At 42.6% G+C, this 19,603-nt stretch overlaps 1 protein-coding gene across 1 annotated transcript in view; it reads left to right on the top strand.

Annotated features, from left to right (window-relative positions):
- PDE11A (phosphodiesterase 11A) overlaps positions 1–19,603 on the top strand; it is a 472,505-nt gene that overhangs the window by 364,154 nt on the left and 88,748 nt on the right. Inside the window, exons 11-13 of the mRNA XM_066575784.1 lie at positions 2,140–2,286; positions 2,411–2,518; positions 16,011–16,120. Coding sequence (XP_066431881.1) covers positions 2,140–2,286; positions 2,411–2,518; positions 16,011–16,120 — 365 coding nt within the window. The remainder of the gene's footprint in view (positions 1–2,139; positions 2,287–2,410; positions 2,519–16,010; positions 16,121–19,603) is intronic.

The raw sequence follows: 19,603 nt of genomic DNA on the forward strand, positions 1-19,603 counted from the left end.
GGTACAGTCATTTTTCAATTTCTGCTGATGTTATGTTGAGTATTACTAAGGTTATGTTGTATTGTGTGGCATGAAAAAAACTCATCACATGTCTTTTCAGGTACTAGAAGATGCTTTTAACATCCCAGGACAGAATTTAGTGCATCATCACTAAAGTAGACACAACTTACGAAGTGTACATCTTGTTCACACATTGGTCATGCCCACTGACAGAATTCCTTTCAATAATTTTTATTGGGTTTTATAAAAAACAAAGAATAACAGAAAGTTGACATATTTGTTGCGTTAGAATACGATTTCTGTACGGTGACATAAATATCTTAAACATACAAGGCGTTGCTGAATAGTTTTGAAGCTAATGTTCCATCTTACAAAAGAAAAGAAAATAGTTGCCAGGTTAACCCTTTCCAATCCAATTTGTATTCTGGTTTTCCTAGGGGTCTTACTCTTTTTCTGCTGTTATACAACAGCGCTATATGCTGGCTAAAGCCAGTACTGCATGAGGTGACACGTTGGATAGGCTCCGACAGCAGAAAGGCTGGCAATATGCAATAAGAGAAACCCGACGGACGTCTTCCAACATCGGAGCTGTACAGCCTTAAATCATAATGTCTTTAGACATCAGACAGTGGATTGGAGAGGGTTAATGCAGTCGTCACTTGAGTACTAGAATTCCAGGCATCTGTCAGGGTCGTCGTCTTCATACAACTTCTGTTGTAGCTGCAGTTTGTATGGGTGCCACTTGTGTATGTTCAGGTCCTTACAAAAGTTGGCTGAATCACACCATGCTTCTATGTCAGTGTCATGGTGCTTTTCTGTGGACTGTTCATGAAAACTGCCAACACAGCTGTCGACACCTGGGGATCGGAAACCTTGCTCGGGTGACCCCTTCTCGGGTGACCCGTTCTCGGTTTGTCCTGGACACTACCAGTTTTCCTGACCTTCTGGATCAGTTTCCTGACCATTCATGCACTCACTGGCTGTCCTCCTGGGTGTTCTTGATTGAAAGCCTCGGACATCTCATGTGAACCTCTGTTACCAGCCATCAGGATGATCTAAATTCTGTCCTGAATTGTTAATGACCTCTTCTGGTACCTGAAAACACATGCAATTAGTGTTTTTATGCCACATAAATCAACATAACTTTATTAATACTCAACATGACATAATCCATAACTCAAAAATGATTGCAGCTATTGAAAAAAAAATGACCACACCTATCAATTTCTGATGATGGTCTACCCTTAAACAATCCCTTCATCGCTTTTCCATTGACGTTTCTTGGGCGGAATCCAAGATGGCTGCCATGAGCTATTTTTGAACTTTTTTTTCACATGGATTGCTTCCGCATGTCCTGGATAGTATTATTGCTAATTTGGTTCAATTCCATCCAGTAGATGTCTCTCTAGACATCTATGATTAGTAGAGATGAACGAGCATGCTCGGTTAAGGCAGTTGCTCGAGCAAGCATCGCTCGTCTCGAGTAACTGCTTACTGGTCCGAGCAGATTCGGGGGGTGGCAGGAAAGAGCAGGGGGTAGCGGGGGGGAGAGTGAGAGAGATCGCTCTCCCTCCCCACTGCCACCCGCCGCTCCCCCGAATCTGCTCAGACCAGTAAGCAGTTACTTGAGAAGAGCGATGCTCACTCGAGTAACTGCCTTACCGAGCATGCTCGCTCATCTCTAATGATTAGGAATACTTTAATTATGATCACCTTGTATAGAAAACTGGTAATGGTATAAAACAAAAAATAAGATATACTCCTCTGCTGAATTTACTGCCAATCCTGTGCCTCTGTTCTGGTCGTCCCCACTGGGCTGTGCTTATTTGGCTGGAGCAATGACATGCCACATACCCCATGTGACTGCTATAGTCAATCACTGACCTCAGCAGTGCATGGCAGAGAGGATGTGGGTGATGGTGCAGCAGTGGCGGGCGATCTGAACAGGTGAATATCCTTTTTTTGTGGTTGTTTTTTGCCATTCCCTGAATTTGCATCATTTTTTAATAACTCGGACAACCCCTTTATTGAACCGAGAAATGTTGCTTATGTCAAACAAGCATTTAGAAAAGAAAAAGTAATAAAATTGACAATTCAGTTAAATCAAGTAGAATATAACTGTGTTCTCTATCATTCAAGGCAGCCAACATCCCCTTGGTGGTGGAACTTGCTATCGATGACATCCATTTTGATGACTTCTCCTTGGACGTTGATGAGATGATTACAGCAGCGCTGAGAATGTTTATGGAATTGGGAATGGTTCAGAAGTTTAAAATTGATTACGAGGTAAACATCTGCTGAACGACCTCTTCCGTGTGATATGCGGTGGTTTTTTTGCACACCAGTAATGAGATCTTGCAGCACACACAGCAGTAACTGCACCGCTCTTCCTGCCCCTTCTGTTTTTTAGACCTTGTGCAGGTGGCTTCTGACAGTAAGGAAGAATTATCGTATGGTTCTCTATCACAATTGGCGGCATGCCTTCAACGTGTGCCAGCTGATGTTTGCCATGTTAACTGTAAGTATTAGAGACCTGAATTACTGGCTTGCAGACATTAATTTTTTGTAGTAATAAATTATATGGACTGACGAAGAAAATGAACTGAAAATTCTAAATTCAACTTTTATAAATTGAAAGTAACACTTCAGTATTTCACTTGTGATTGTTTTATCCAACTACGCTGTTTCTAAAGGAAATTGGTATTAAAAATAACGTATTTTGACTTTTAGGTATACAATAAGAAATTATAAATATTCATTTATCTGTCTATCTACACTGCATTCGGAAAGTCTTCAGAGCCTTTCAGATCTTTTTACATTTTGTTATGTTGTAGCCTTGTGTAAATTTGAAAAAATTTAACATCGTCGCCCGTCATTCTGCATTCAGTACCCCATAATGACTGACTGAAAACAGAATCTTTGTAAATTGCATTGACCTAAGTATTCAAACCCTTTATGACACTTGAATCTTAGCTCTAGGGGCCTCCCATTTCTTTTGATCATCTTTGGGAGGTTTCTACACCTTGATTGGAGGCCACCTGTTGGAAATTCAGTTACATGAATATAATGTTAACAGACACACCGGTCTATATAAGGTCTCACAGCTCACAACGCATATCAAAACCAAGCCATGAGGAGCAAAGAACTGTCTGTAGAGCCCAAAGACAGGATTGTTTAGAGGCACAGATCTGGAGAAGGCTACAAAAAATTGCTGCTGTACTAAAAGTAGCTAAGAGCTCAGTCTCCTCCATAATTCTTAAAAGGAAGAAGTTTTGGACAGAATTCTTAAATGGAAGACTTTTTCCTAGAGCTGGTCCATCCACCAAAATAAGTAATCGGGGGGAGAAGGTCCTTGGTAAGAGAGGTGACCAAGAACTCAATTGTCACTCTGGCTGAGTGCCAAAGATCCTGTGTGATGATGGAAGAAATAGCCATGGTCACTGCAGCCCTACACCAATCTTGGCTTTAAGGCAGAGTGGCCAGAAAGAAGCCTCTCCTCAGTTAAAGACACCTGAGATCCCTCCTGGAGTCTGCTAAAAAAAAAACATCTAGAGGAGACTCGGGCTGTGAGATTCCATCGTCTGATGAAACCAAAATGGAAGTTTTTGGCCTCAATTCAAAGTGTTACGCCTGAAGGAAACCAGGCACTGCCCATCACCTGCCCAATACCATCCCTACAGTGAAGCATGGTGGTGGCAGCATGATGATGTAGGGCTGTTTTTCAGCATCTAACAAGATAGATATCTGTATACTTGTATGAATGTTTCTACATATGTGTGTATGTGTATACAGATGTTTTTCTCTCACACTTCTGGTATAATGATATATAGATCCTGTATGGACCAAAATACAATCATGCCGAATCTGCTGAATCTGAATGTTTTCTGTAAGAAACTCATCAATTTTTATGCCTTTATCTGATCCAGATCAAGGTTTGTAGAGGCTCCTGGGCTTATTGCAACCCTCTGATTTAAGGACAGAAGTCTGGCCCAGGACCGGAGGAAAAGATGGGTATGTTACCGCAATTGTTCTCCTCTGTCATCTCTCTAATCCTCCAGTTCCAGATTGCATTTTTGGCCATCCAAGATGGCCAACATAATCTTAAGACTACCTGATCCACATAGTGCATTGCTATTGTTAGACTACCAGTGCAGTATTCATGCTCTCTGGTTGGCCAGAGCTGCTCATATGATCAGCACTGGCCAATCAGAGGGCAGTGCATTAATACACTGTGGGGATTAAGTAGTGCACAGTGAGTATTAGGTAGTTTGAAAACTGCTATGGTCATCTTGGACATCCAAAAACAGGATCCAGAACCAGCAGATCAGAGAGGTAGCATAGAAGACTAAGGGTGACTACGCACTAGAGGGGTTTTTTCCGCTGCAAATTCGCTGCGTTTTTTTTTTTCCAGATTCTTTCCAATGTTAAAAATAAAAACGCAACACAACTTTGCGTTTTTAACATTATAAAGTCCCATAGGCAATTGGAAAAAAAACGCTGTGGATTCGCAGCAGAAAAAAAACTCTAGTGGGCAGTCACCCTAACTGTAGGAAATCGGGATTGAATTTCTGCACATGGAGAAAACAGCAGATTCTGATCTGTTTAATAGATACTGGGTAATAACCTTATTGAAGACACTAAAGAACTACTAAGCTATGTAGATGGAATTCAGTAGCTGTAACACAGTAAATAACTCACCATTAGCTCTAACAACACTTCTCTGTGAACCTTTGCTGCTCTCCCTGGCCCTTCCCCTCTGATCTCCATATACTTCTATGGGCAGCAAGAGTCGTTAATAAAGCAATTTGCACCTTTGCTAACTATCACATTCGCTATCCCATAAGAAGCGATTACTTGAAAAGTTAGTCACTACTTAATGTGTGCTGAGGATCCCTCCCAGTTCTAGGGGTATGCGTGGTTGAGAAAAGAAATGGAGTGTTAAAAAGCTTCAATAATTGCCCAAATTACCGTACCATCAATGCCTAAATAATAGCACCAGCCAGTACAAACAATACCATATAGTACCCACATTATATTGTCATAGACTGCCTACATAACAATACCATACAGTGCCCAAATAATGGCACACACACACACCTGATTCAGTGATCCTCCGATTTGACAGAAGTTTAGAATCGGCTAAATGTGGTGGGAAGGAGTAATACCCCGAATGGCCACTTTATTAGAGACACATGTCCTTTCAACTCTTCATTTATTAGTAGAAATGGACGACCAGATTATGACCAGATCAATTGCCAATGGATGTTTAAGAGGAACAGAAAGGTGAGACTCCAGGGGGCTAAAGAGCACAAAAATGACTGAGCAGTAGGCAAACATCACCTGGTCTGATGAATCCTGATTTCTGTTTCTCTATGATGATGGGAGGGTCAGAATTTGTCACAAGCAGTGGGAATTGATGAACCCCTCCTGTCAGCTGTTCAGAGCATATCAGTAAGTCCTTCTAATTTGCGTCAGCACGAAGCAACTTCCTGTCCGCAGGGGCCAGTATCCCTGCAGAACTACTTCATCACCTAATTGAATCTATACTGCGATGTTTCTGCAGTTCTGAAGGCCAAAGGAGGCTCAACGCTCTACTAGATGGAGTCTCTAATAAAGTAACTATTGAATGTATATTATGAAATGAATTGGCACACAAAAGAGTTGGGGAATCTCTAATCAAGTAGCAATTCAATGTATATTCACTGGGGTAACTGCTATGTTTGCACTTGCTTAAATCAGACCTGCTATAGTTTTCATAAAGGCAATCCATTACATCGTTAATCCTCTTTAATTTGGGCAGTTTATCTAGACCGTATTATAATTTTTGACTAAATTCAAATCTGCGCTTGAAGTTACATTAAATTGCAGATTCCATCACACCTTAGACCTGAGAGACCCCAGTATAAATAAATAGGGTCCATCTGGGTGATGCTGGTGTCTGTCATATGATAGATCCATCATAGCCTTACTAACCAGCCAGATAAATGGATGCAAACAGTTTATAGTAATTAGTAAAATATTTCTTTTTATTTCACGTTGAGACCTGACAGATGATTGTAACATTCTTGGCCAGAAGAGGAGGACTTCACCACTCCCACACTTCTTCCATTACAGGCCACAGATTTTTCTTCAGAGCTTCCTTCCCCCACACCTTGCTATAGATACAAGGCAATGCATGAATCCTAGTCACCCAAGCTAGTTCTTGTAGTACGCTACTCACAGGGTTTCTCCAAAAGCCACCTGAGGCTTCATAGCAAGTCAGGGTCAACTGGACGCAAGCCCTTCAGTGGTATAGCCTGAGGGACTTCAATGTCACCAGGCTTGGTTAGTGTTAGTTCTCCCCTCCTTGTACCTAAATTAGATCTGGCTGCCACACTGCCCATCACTATTGCTGTTGGCATGTCTTCTGCAGCTGGCCAGCCTTGAGACTAATGGTGCCCGTCCACATGGGCTGTAATGTAGGGTACAGGAAAAAAAAGTTGGACAAGCTACCATGATTTATGCTGGAAGTGCAATATTTTTGTTGGCAAAGGTCAGCAATCGGTAACAAGCTCTGTTGACAACTGTGGTGGATGGCAGCTGACTTACATGGATATTCCCATTTTCTTCCAGTCCAGATCACTCAGCTGTGCTCAACCTCACTTCTCTATCGCTTTCTCTTTCTCTCATTCTGCTAGCTCACTGGGAAGTAGACTCATTGCGAACCCCTTCTATCCTGGTTAAAGAGCTCTCAATAACAGGTCTTCTCACTTGAGCAACTAATGCATTATTGCACCAACGACATGGCATCTGCCCAACTCAGACCAATATGGCACTTGAAAAGATGCAATTTCTATGTGAGTGCTATGCATTTTGCATGAAAAACACATCACATTTGCATCCCCTCACTTGCGATTTTCTGATGTGAAAATCACACACGTCATTATCCATAGGAGCAAAAAAAATCTTGTCACATGTACATGTGAGTGCAATACGTTTTTTTTTTTTGAGTGGGGGTTTAGCTCCCATAGAGAAGAATGGGTGATATCACCCAAAAATATTACCTCCTGCAACTTTTCTCTTGCAGCGCTGCGAGAAAAAAATCGCAAATGTAAAAGCCTCTACTAAAAACACAATTTTTTTTTCCTGTGCGATTTTCTGTGCATCTTGCAACGCACACAGCATGCCAAGTAGTTCGCCCAACCCAGGGTTCCACCAGCTTCTTTTCTTCCAGGGCATACGTCAGTAACACTTGGCATAGCCAGCTACAATAGAGCGTTTCAAGTTTTATCCAAGACGCTGCATGACGGTAGCAGAAAACATGTTGCAGATGGGGCGGGCTGGAATTAATCAGTGTCAGGTCCCTCCCGATGGATGATAACTCTACTGCGGATTTATTTACTCTCCACACTTTCTTGGCACATCACTCGCTGCTGCACAAGTTACATCAATCGCTATCACCCAGTCCTACCGAGACGCTAACGTTCCATCTTTAGAATCCATCCGTTAACCCTTTAAAATGTTGTACACCCAAATTCTATTACAGTTGCAAACTCAATGGCTGCACCTTTCTTTGTTAGGTCTTGGATCAAGTCCAACCCCTCTGGGTGCCCTGTAAAACACAAAACACATCTTTTATAATCTGCCATAGATAATTTTCTATTACCTATAGAAAAAAACTACATAATATCTGGAAATGACATAATTTTAGTGGCAAATGTAATTGATGATAATTAGGATTTGTGTGTTATGAAGAACCATACAGTCCTGTAATTCTGTCTGCAATGATCCAGACAACGAGGTCTTCTGAGTATACATGTCGTTGGCCAAAAAGCCAGCTGAAAAATCATCTCCTGCATATCCTCCTACATAAGAAATAAAGAAACATCTGCTTGGGAGATGAATTATCATCTGTATTCTTCATGAATTGTTGTCTTCTCCTGGTTTACAGTCATTGGGTACTAGTATCTGCTGATTTACTAGAATCTGCGGTAGAACTGACAAGTAGAGATAGGCGAGATGTGCAGAGGGCATAAAATATCTATGCAGCCATCATAAAATATTAATCCCCATGGCTCGTTCCTGGGACCACTCCATAACAGAGTCGCTGACTCAGCCTGGCAGAAACAATGATCATTTGACAGGTGTAAAAACAATTTGACATGGGATGGTGACTAACGGATCAGGGCATAATTACACATGTCTGGCTCCTTCTCCACCCTCGCCTCTCACGGCAGGACTGGAGCTTGGAAGGAGGCTGTAAAACTTACAATGCTCTGGAGGAGTGTGCATTGATTTGGCAATTGCTAAGTAGTTGCGCAGCCCTTTCACACTTCAGGAGGGCTTTGGGCAGCTTGACAAATGATTGTCATGTGAAAACTGTCAAGGATCATATACGAGAATTATGGCGGACCTCATTTACCTTTATTATTGGATCAATAGTACAAAAAGTAATATTTATAAACCTGAATGATTACAAAGTACAGTATAAATGGTTGACCTCTACATTCATGTTGTGCAGAACTGTGATGAGTATGGCAGTAGGAAGCTAGAAAATTGTGGCTTGAGTTTTGCTAAGCCTCCTTCAATCCTTCTGAGACCCTCTTAGATAGCGATAAGTCAGTTTTAATGGGGTGCACACAACATGCAGCACTTGAAGCAGGTTGGATGGCGTTGCACAGCATGGCGGTGACAGTCGGAGGCAGCACACATTTATACTGCACCTACGAGGTGTCTAGTAGAGGGCCATTTACGTCGGACGATATCACTCAAAATTCGTTCAAATGAATGAAAATGAGCGATAATCGTCCTGTGTAATTGCGAAAATTTGTTTACTATTCTTCACGTTTCTTCATCGTTGACTTTCAGTCAGTATAAAAACCATAACTATATTGTAGGCTTTTCGCTGCGTGTTAATACATAGAGTGTGGAGAGCAGAGCGAGAACTCAGTGATCCAGCAGTGTTCTCTGCCTGTCACGGTGACGTCAGTGCTCGAGCAGTCGTTTAGATGACTGTCGTCACGTCTAAATGGGACCTAAGTCTCCAGGAACTTTTCTTGGGTGGGGCTTACTCTGCACTGTTCCCTATAGTGAGGATGCTCTTCGGGGGTGCTTTATCCAAGGGGTTGAACTTACTTCTGCTCTCTGGCAGGGAAGCAGAGAACCGAATTGGCGCTGACACGTGCCTGTCACTTCTGCCACCCGAATGCTCTTGGCTCTCCCCCGTTCTCCCTCCCAGCCTGATCCCAGGCCGGGGGGGGGGGGGGGGGGGGGTTAATTCCATGGCCATGTGTCTTACGTCACAGCAGCTGCAAGCTACTCCACTGTTAGGGGGAGTATTGTCATCACAACTTGTCGGGTAGGAAGCGAAACCTGAATCAGGCAGATTAAGACTCTCCATGCTGAATTGTTTTTGCTTGTCGTCTGTGAGCATAATAAAAGGGGGTACTCATACTTATCTTGTTGCCAAAGCATTATTGCACTATATTGTTTCTTCTGTATTAGATTTGAAGGTTGGTTTTTGGAAGTGGAGGAAGCTATTGACATAGAAGATTGGTACTTGTGTCCGGGATTCTTGGAGTGGCGCTCGCCTCTCAAGTGATATTCCCATCTTTGGTTTCCATTGAAGTACATTATGCGATGTATAACCACTGACTGAAAGAGATTTGGGACATTTTGGTTTACTGCACCTGGCAAACCTTAACCAGCCGTGGGGGGGGGGGGACATTATTCTTTATGTAGAAATCACAAAGAGATAAGGTTATCTAGTTTTATTCACATGAATGTAGTACCATTTAGGTATTATATTTAGTGCCACAAATTGAATTGTGTTCCTGCTTTCCAGTGATGGGATCTTGTCCAGTGTGACCAAAGCCCATTGTATGGTTTTAAATGGTTTTCCGGAAGTATATATTCATGGCATTTCTTTAGGATAGGCCAGTGATTGCGAACCTTTTAGAGACCGAGTGCCCAAACTACAACCCAAAGCCCACTTATTTATCAAACAGTGCCAACAATTCAGGGGGCGGGGCTTATCACTACGTATGATTTTTACCCCCCTCGTTCTAAAAAGGACAGGGCCGCTTCAAAAAAGGCAGCGTGCAGATTTTGACTGCTTTTTGGAAATACTGCAGAATGTCCTCAGCGGAAATTTCTGTGACAAATTCTGTCTATCTTGAAACAGCCCTGCCCATTTCCACCACATCTAAACATATCCCAGCGGTAATGGTGCCCTTCCCGTCCACCCCCCCGCAGCGACCCCAGTGATGATAGTGACCCCTTCCACCCCAAGAGAAAATAGTGACAAGCACACACCCACAGCGGCCCCCAGTATAATAGTGACACACCCACAGCGGCCCCCAGTATAATAGTGACACCCCCACAGCAGCCCCCAGTGTAATAATTACACCCCCACAGCGGACCTCAGTGGAATGGTGACACCCCACAGCGGACCTCAGTGGAATGGTGACACCCTACAGCAGCCCCCAGTGTAATGGTGACACCCCACAGCGGCGCCAAGTAGTAATGGTGACACCCCACAGCAGCCCCAAGTAGTAATGGTGACACCCCACAGCGGTTCCCAATAGTAATGGTGACACCCCACAGTGGCTCCCAGTAGTAATGGTGACACCTCACAGCATCCCCCAGTAGTAATGGTGACACCCCACAGCAGCCCCCAGTAGTAATGGTGACACCCCACAGCAGCCCCCAGTAGTAATGGTGACACCCCACAGCAGCCCCCAGTAGTAATGGTGACACCCCACAGCAGCCCCCAGTAGTAATGGTGACACCCCACAGCTGCTCCCAGTAGTAACAGCGACACCCCACAGCTGCCCCCAGTAGTAACGGTGACACCCCACAGCTGCCCCCAGTAGTAACGGTGACACCCCACAGCTGCCCCCAGTAGTAACGGTGACACCCCACAGCTGCCCCCAGTAGTAATGGTGACACCCCACAGCGGCCCCCAGTAGTAATGGTGACACCCCACAGCGGCCCCCAGTAGTAATGGTGACACCCCACAGCGGCCCTCACTAATAATGGTGACTCCCCACAGCGGCTCCCAGTAGTAATGGTGACACCCCACAGCGGCCCCCTTATCCTCCCCTGAGACCCACATACTTACCCCCTCCTCCTCGTTTGTCATTAAAGTGGTGAGCGGCCGATGGCGGAGCATGCCAGCAGGGAGGGCTCTAAGTGCCACCTCTGGCACGCGTGCCATAGGTTCGCCACCAATGGGATAGGCCATCAGTATGTGATGGGTGGAGATCTGTTACAATCAAGTACCCAAGATGTGGATTCTTTACCCATAAGGGATTTGGCACTGAGTAGAATGAGGTGTGTAGTCTAATGGATGCTCTTAAACCTTGCAAGAAAGTATGGATTTTGCAGGAAGGCCTCCTAGGTTGCAGTCCCCAGAATAGACATGGATTAGCACTAGAAGTGCTGATACAGCTATAGTGGAGTCAGGAACAGAACCAAGGTTAATCACCAAGAGAGCAGTCAAGAATGCCAAGGGCCAGAGGATAAGATAGGAGTTATCAATAAGTATAAACCTAAGGGTCATCGCCGTAAGAACAGTCAAGAATATCAAGGGCCAAAGGATAACATAAGCGCAATGACAGGAATAGAGCCAAGGGTAAACACCAGGAGGAAACGTGTAGCAGATACACAATCTGAAGGACGAAAGAGAAACTTGGTAAACAACCAGGCTGATGTCAGAATCGGGATCAATTTGAGGAGTCAAACAGATTAGCAAAAACACAGAAACAAAAGCCATGACAAAAAGAACGTCAATCACTAGGCAACACATTGGTGGACAAATGTCCTTTAAAGAGGTCACTAGGCCGGACATCTACAGGCGCTGGTTGCCAGTGAGAAAGAGGAGAGCCATTAATGAATCTGGAAAGACTGCAGCTGAGATCAAGAATGGTGGAGGAAGTAACCAGGTGCCCAGCAATCCGATACGACCACCAGCACGAGCTGTGGATGCTCGTTGGGACATGGAGCTGGAAAGTGAGTAACAAGATATAACCCCAATCAACAGAACAAAGGGGCCTCTTCAATGTATACCTAGACACAGTATCATGACTGTATATATGGCTGCTCCTGCCACTACATTCACCTAAATAGACACACTTGTGCCTTTGTTCTTGTGTTCACCAGAGGTCATGGGGGTTGGATCCTACAGATAGGATATTATTGTATAATGCCGGAAATCCTCTATAGAAATATATAGAAGAATGAAAGTCGTTTTTCCTTGACCAAGGTGAAGAACCACAACTTTTGTCTTTTAAGGCTTTGGGAAAGAGACAATAAAAAGCCCTTGACTGTTGTCCAGTTATATGAAAAATCAGAAACGTCTTCTTAAAGTCAGTACAATAAACATGTTTTACCCGAGTGATATAAAATCTACTCACTTTAGAGAAGCTCAGGGAAGAATCCTGAGGAGAAATGGATATTGCAGGAGTGGAAACTAGAATAAGAATGAGTTGTAATTCATGAGTGAAGGATCTTAAAGTGAGTTATGAAGGTCATTCTCGTCTGCAGAAATGAATTGCATGATATGGTGATAACCTACTTTTATGCATTATGCCATAGGTAAGGAAAGGCTTTAATTATCCTTTTTTATTCCCTTAGATTTGAATACATAAAGGAATCAGCCAAGAAAATTCTGAGAGAAAAGCTATTATTTTGCTATGTAGTGTAGTGATATAAGGAAACTTATTTATTCTCTATGGTGAATGCTAATGAGCATGTGTCAGATGTGTGGCTACAAAACACTGATTTATGCTTCCCTTTGTCTCTTTTAATGATTATTGTTCCGATTTTAAAGTGTAAACATTTCTCTTTCTCCTTTATCTTCGGTATATATGTATATTTTGTGGTGGGCTGTTAGAACTGGATTGAGTTCCTGAAACAAATCAATCGGAGCACCCCACATTATAGGACATAGGAGCAGAGTCAGTTTGGCCTAGAGAGTACCGGAGAATTCTACCCAGGCTCTGCATGATAATGGGCCACTAATACAACGGGGCTCCAATCAAGAAGTAACCTTATTTGTAGATGACTTTGGGGTGAATCACTTGTCTCTAGGATCTATTTCTTATGTGCTGATTCACAAATAACCTATTAAACTTTATTAATCTTTTTAATACACTTTAAAAATACGTATCTAGAGATAAGCGAGCATACTCGCTAAGGACAATTACTCGATCGAGCATTGTCCTTAGCGAGTATCTGCCCACTCGGAAGAAAAGGTTCGGCTGCCGACGTGGGTGACAGGTGAGTTGCAGCAGTGAGCAGGGGTGAGCGGGGGGAGAGAGGGAGAGAGAAATCTCCCCTCCGTTCCTCCCCGCTCTCCCCTGCCGGCAGCTGAATCTTTTCTTCCGAGTGGGCAGGTACTCGCTAAGGGCAATGCTCGCTCGAGTAATTGCCCTTAGCGAGTATGCTCGCTCATCTTTATTTATATCGTCCCTGATATAGGCCAAAAGACCACTGAGGTGGTAAGGGAGCATTTACACTGTGTTTTTCACTATGCTGTGGGAATCCAGCTCAGCGTTCTGTCACTGATGCCGAAAACAGCATGGAACCCCTGAACAGATCCTTTCACTAGCATTAGTCAAATGGACACCCCGTTTGACAAGTATTCCATTTGTTTCTGCTATATTTGGAGTATACAACAGCACAGTGCTATTCTATACTCCGAATACAGTGGAAACAAACAGAACCCTTGTCAAACGGGCACTAAAGTAGGGTCCGTCTGACTACTTGATAGTGAATGGGTCTGTTTGGGGATTCCATCTCAATGCTGTTTTCGTCATCTGTGTTGGAATTCCCTAGAGGGAATTCCACAGTGTGTACAAAAATGCTGTCTGGTTGCTCCCTTGGGGACTTTTCACAAAATATTCTGCAACAGCTTTTTGCCTTTGTTTGCAATATTCATCGTCCAGTAAATGCCATCTAAACTTTTTTTCTGCAGGTCAGTACGATTACAGCTACAACAAATTGTAGTTTTAATAACACAGTTTTGGGGTACACATCTTTTTGAAAGAGTTCTTTGTATTTTTATTTGTTTTATTTTTATATTAACATTTTATTAATCTTTAAAAAAAAAAAAAAGCCCTGTCCCCAGGATACTTGAACACATATGAGTTATTTCGTACATATATGATGTTATTCCTCATATGTATGGCATTGGGAAGTAGCTGGCTCAAGCGCTGAGCATGCCCAATCCGCTGCAAGAGCAAGGTGTAATATACAATGGAGTTGCTTCTGCAATGGCCAGGATCGGAGATAGCTTGCCATCATCAGATTTTACAGTAAGAAGTATGTGACTACAGTCGTTGCTAAGTCTTCCAACCAGTTATTAAATTTCAAGTGTTAATTTTCGATATGTGTGAAGCGAATATTGGGACACTATAGTCCTAGGTTCCGTACAGTAATCCACTAACAACGGTGTTATATAATACTCGGGTTCTCTTTGGCTTATATTGTATTTTGTGTACAGAGAACCTGTCAGCAGTTGAAACACAACTAAACTAATTACCTTGGTAGAGATGTGAATTAGAGCAATTTCCATCAATAACTTTTTCTTCCCTTGTGAAAACATACCTGCATAAAACGATTTTTAAGATCTCCTGGCCCGTGTGCAAACGTCCATGGTCCAGTCTGGTGGGTGGACCTAGATGTCTCTTCTGGCCGGAGTTGTTAACATCAACCTCACCCACCTCGGTTTCAGGGTTCACATCATCTACTGGAGTGCTTTCATCCCTCACGCATACGCCAGCAGTTTGTAGACCAGCGCATGTGCAGATCATGTAACCCTTCAATGGGCAAATTCGTAGCTCCCATCTGCACATCTGGGAGTTTCGACACCGAAACAGGTGGACTATGTCTATGTGAATAACCCCAACATTCATATCATGCACAAAATACATAAAAGTATCACTAGAAAGCAAAATCACCAAGCAACGGCTTTCATACTCTAGTCATGTCATAATTCTCTTGAAACAACATTAATGCTCGGCACAGTCAGTTGATCCAGAAGAACACAACACCAATAAACACGCTGGCTAGACACAATCAAGGTTGACATGAACATGGCTGTGGAAAATCTGAAGGAAGCGGCCAAAGACAGGGAAGCATGTATGCCATGCGATCACAAAGTGACCGAAAGTCGTCAATGACTGATCGGATAAATCATCATATCTCCTCCACCTATGAGTCCAATTGTGGCAAGAATTGGGTTCCTGAATGAGAAGCTGGACAAGTGGCTGGATTCTCTCCGGGGTAATCTATATTCATTGGATCTGCAGAAATTCATGTTGATGGTTGCTTATTGTTCCTTTAAAGACCAGAAACTTTTAATTGTGACAAACCTAGAATAATGGAGGACATCTGAAAGAAGACCTAATACTTAATGGTCTCTAGCCTACAAACAAGTGATGACAAGCTAGTATTGCTACTGTATATAGCATTATAGGGTTGTTTGAGAGTTGAAGAAATCAAACTAGCTGCAGGAAATGTTATAAAGGAAAAGAACAAACATCACTCATCTATTCTATCCCCTGCCGCTCCGGCGCCGGGACTCTGATGGTCCCTGCCGGTTTTCATTTTTCTAGAGCGATGATGTGCCCCATACAATCACTGGGCTCAGCAGCTTTGTGTCATAAATGCTAGCATCACCACTGAGGCCACTGATTGTCTGTAGCGGCACTTCATTCACCCAGTTAGGTAAAGACCATCAGGGACCACCAGAGCATCAGCGCTGGAGCCGCGGGTGATAGAACAAGTGAGTAATGCTTGTTTTTGTTTACTTTATAACTTTTCCTGCAACTCATTTAATTACTCAAACTTTTAGGACAATTCCTTTAAATTATTTACAGTATACATCTGTTTTGTAAGATTACCTATGTGAAAAAAAAACTTTTACTGGGAAGAATGAAAATAAAGCTGTTTTTTTCCACATCAGCCGATATTCTTCAGGTTTACTGCATGCAAGATTTATAGTCATATTTGTTTTCAATCTGCAGACTGCAGGGTTCCAGGAAATTCTCACTGAGACAGAGATACTGGCTGTGCTGGTGGGGTGTCTATGTCATGATCTTGACCACAGAGGAACCAATAATGCCTTCCAGGCCAAGTAAGTTTATCCATTGTTACACTGTGCAGAATTTAATTAGTAAATCTCTTACATTCTGTTCATTGACGTGTAGATTTATATATAGGAATATTCATTTTTATGCTCCATGAACAGAGCCATCTACTGCTGTGTAAACACATTATGGGAAATGATGCAACAACTCTTCTTGCTTTAATTGCAGGATTACTTTCATTTCATGCTGTCAACGGTATTTTTTCTTGTATAAGCAGGCGTCTTAAATTCAAGGGCTCATTTCTGCTGCTCATATAGATACACTGATGTCAAGAATGTTCTGTTTTCTTCATTATCCATTTAATTCCTGCACTCACCAGAGGGGGGAGCTCAATGCATACATGTATATATGTATATAGCTCCCATGCAGTTTAAATCCTCATGCACTTAGCACCCCCTAGAGGGGGTGGCAGCCAGTCAAAATTATTTCATTTTTTAAAGTCACTCTCTGGTTCTGGACAAACAAAGATGGCCACACCACTTCTCTGACTACCTGATGCACACTGTGCATTACTATGCATCATTAGTCTAAAGGCCCATTTACATGCAAAGATAATCTTTCAAAGTATTGAAACGTTTAACGATTTTTTTGAATAAAATGTTAATGGACACTAATGTCCGTTAACACTTTATCATCTTCATTTGCATGTAAATGTGCCTCCAGGAGCTATTTGCAGAGCCCAGCATGTGACTAATCGTATGCCCAGCTGTGTACACAGTTCTATTGTTCTCGTTGGGGCTGCTGGCAGAATGCAATCTAATCTCCCGGATCCCGCAGAGAACACAGCCTGCGGTCTACTGAGAGATACTTATCTTTCTGCTGCTGAATGATGGATTTTAAGTTCACCTTAAAATCATCCTTCAGGCGAAAAGTGCACGATGCCCGCTTTTACATGTAACAATTATCGCTCATTTTCGGTCATTTGAACGAATTTTGAGCGATAATAATTACGTGTAAATTGGCTTTAAGACACTACACACATGCTTTGATCAGAAAATGTGATAAAAACATGTTCCTTAGATGCCTAATTGTTTGTAAAAGAGTCCCAGAATCTAGATTGTTTCTGAAGTTTTTCCACACCATATGGTAATGTGGAGAGATAAGTCTACTGGGCAGTTTTGATGAGTCCAGCATTTTTATGACACTCAGAGGTAAGGATACCCTTTTTCAGTTGATTGCCATCCATTCCTCCCTGTCTCCTGCAAATGGAATCCCATGCATGCACGAGCAGTGTACTGCACAGTGCATACACATAATTACTATCACAGTCCCCACTGGATTCATTCTTAGACTGCTCATGCGGTGCGGCTGAGATCTAATCGGGTGATGTAATGTGATTGTGGAATGCTAGCCACTGCCATTCCCCTGATGCATGCATAGTGCAAAAATGAAACCACAGGGGACTGTGATCACCATTATGCACATGCATTGAGTAATACACTGCTCGTGTATGTGTGGGATTTCCAACAAGATTATGAGGATATCAGGAGCTGGCATTTTTGTCACCTATTCATGGACCTGAAGGCAGAGTTTTCTTGGTGATGCTGAAGAGCTCATTTACACATACCGTGTTTCCCCGAAAATAAGGCAGTGTCTTATATTAATTTTTGTTCAAAATGGTTTAACTTTTTTACATGTATAGCTGCCTGCACGCTATTTAAATTGACTTTTTTAATTAACTGTTAGCAGGGCTTAATTTTGGAGTAGGGCTTGTATTTTAAGCATCCTCAAAAAGCCTGAAAAATCATTTTGCATTCTCAAAAATTCTGGAAAATCATGCTATGTCTTATTTTCAGGGTATGTCTTATTTTCAGGGAAACAGGGTAGCAGGTGGGAAAACCTCAGTGGTCAGAATTGGCAGGTACCATTGATAATTTAAGATGGGAAAAAAATCTGAGATACTGTTTATGGCAACTACTAACGCAACATGGTGGTGCCATATGGAGGTAAATTGTGGTGATAGGTACCCTTTAAATTTGGGTGTTAACAAATAAAATGGCAGCAGTAGAAGAACTAAACTTTATTGAAGATATACTATCTTAATAATAAATGACACATCTGGGTATGGAGAGTCTGGCACATATGTACTGAGAAAATATGTTAGGACTTATTAGCATGCAAAGTGCAACTGTAAATACAGAGAGTGCAAAGTTTTTACAATGTGCATGGAGGAAATTTAAAGGGGTTTTCTAGTTGTAAAGCATCCATGGCCTATTTGCAAAATAGGCCATCAATATTAGATTAGTGCGAATTTGTTGCCTGGAATTCCCGATGATCATCTGTTTACTGGTCTGGTGAACTTTTACATTGAGTTGATTTTTGTAGGAAGCAGGCAGCTCCATTCTCACAGTAGTGGCCAGGCTTGGTATTACAAACAAAGTTTCCATTCACTTCAATGATAACTTTGCCTGCAATACCAAGCCTGGCCTTTGTAGTGGGAATAGGGCTATCTGCTTCCTGTCTAAATCAATTCAGTGCATGAAGCACACCAGCCTTGTGAACAGCTGATCAGCATACTTCCCAGGCGGCAGACCCCATTGATCTACTATTGATGGCCTATCCTGATGATAGGGCAACAATGGTCTACAACAAGACAACGACTTTAAAGGATTTGTGCTAAAATCGCAATTCTTGCTGATCGGTGGGGGTCTCACCACTGAGACCCCACTGATCCCGAGATCTGGGATCCCTCTTCCATCATCCTCCTCATTGTGGGCTTACTGCCCTCCCCACAGTGAGTAGGAGACTAAATTAAGTGCTGAGATGAGCAATGAGACCCGCACTTATCAGCAAGTTATCCCTTATCCTGTGGATAGGGAATAAATTGTGATCTTGATACAACCCCTTTAATCAAACTGGAATGAAGGAAAAATAGATAAACTACCCAAAGCTAACAACCTGCTGCTTTTGGTTAGCAAAGATGACTACTCAGTTTTTCCTTGGCAATAGTCTTGATATATCTCCACCACTGCATTAGCTAATATTTTTGGCTGTTTTCTTTTTAGAGCTTGGTGGAAATATACTATCAAAAGCAAACATGCCCCCTGAAGACTCAAACCATAAGGACAGGAACAGGTTGTGGAGTAGTTTTCAAAGTGTTCGGGGTAGACCTGTACCCTGGTCATTTTGGCACAAGTGTCGTCATCCTAACTCGACATACCATATCACAGCTGCCATGATGATTAAATATCACGGCAGTGCAACTTTTCAGGACACCCTCCATGGAGTCTTAGTCTATTTGTTTCCAAGTACAATCTCTTATACTCATTTCTGGAGAATGAAAACCCATCTTGTCATCATAGGCTGGGATCCAGAAGTGAAATAGTAAGGCACATAAATCTCTTGTGACAGTCCAATCCTCTTCTCCACCCCCTCACAACAATTCTCCATTTCATAATTACATTCCTTAGTTCTTCTACTGCCACATTTTAACCATTTAGCCCTCCAGCCCTTGACCCAATTATTGTCTC

This window comes from Eleutherodactylus coqui, chromosome 8 (genome assembly GCF_035609145.1).
Source record: "Eleutherodactylus coqui strain aEleCoq1 chromosome 8, aEleCoq1.hap1, whole genome shotgun sequence".
NCBI classification, from domain to species: domain Eukaryota; kingdom Metazoa; phylum Chordata; class Amphibia; order Anura; family Eleutherodactylidae; genus Eleutherodactylus; species Eleutherodactylus coqui.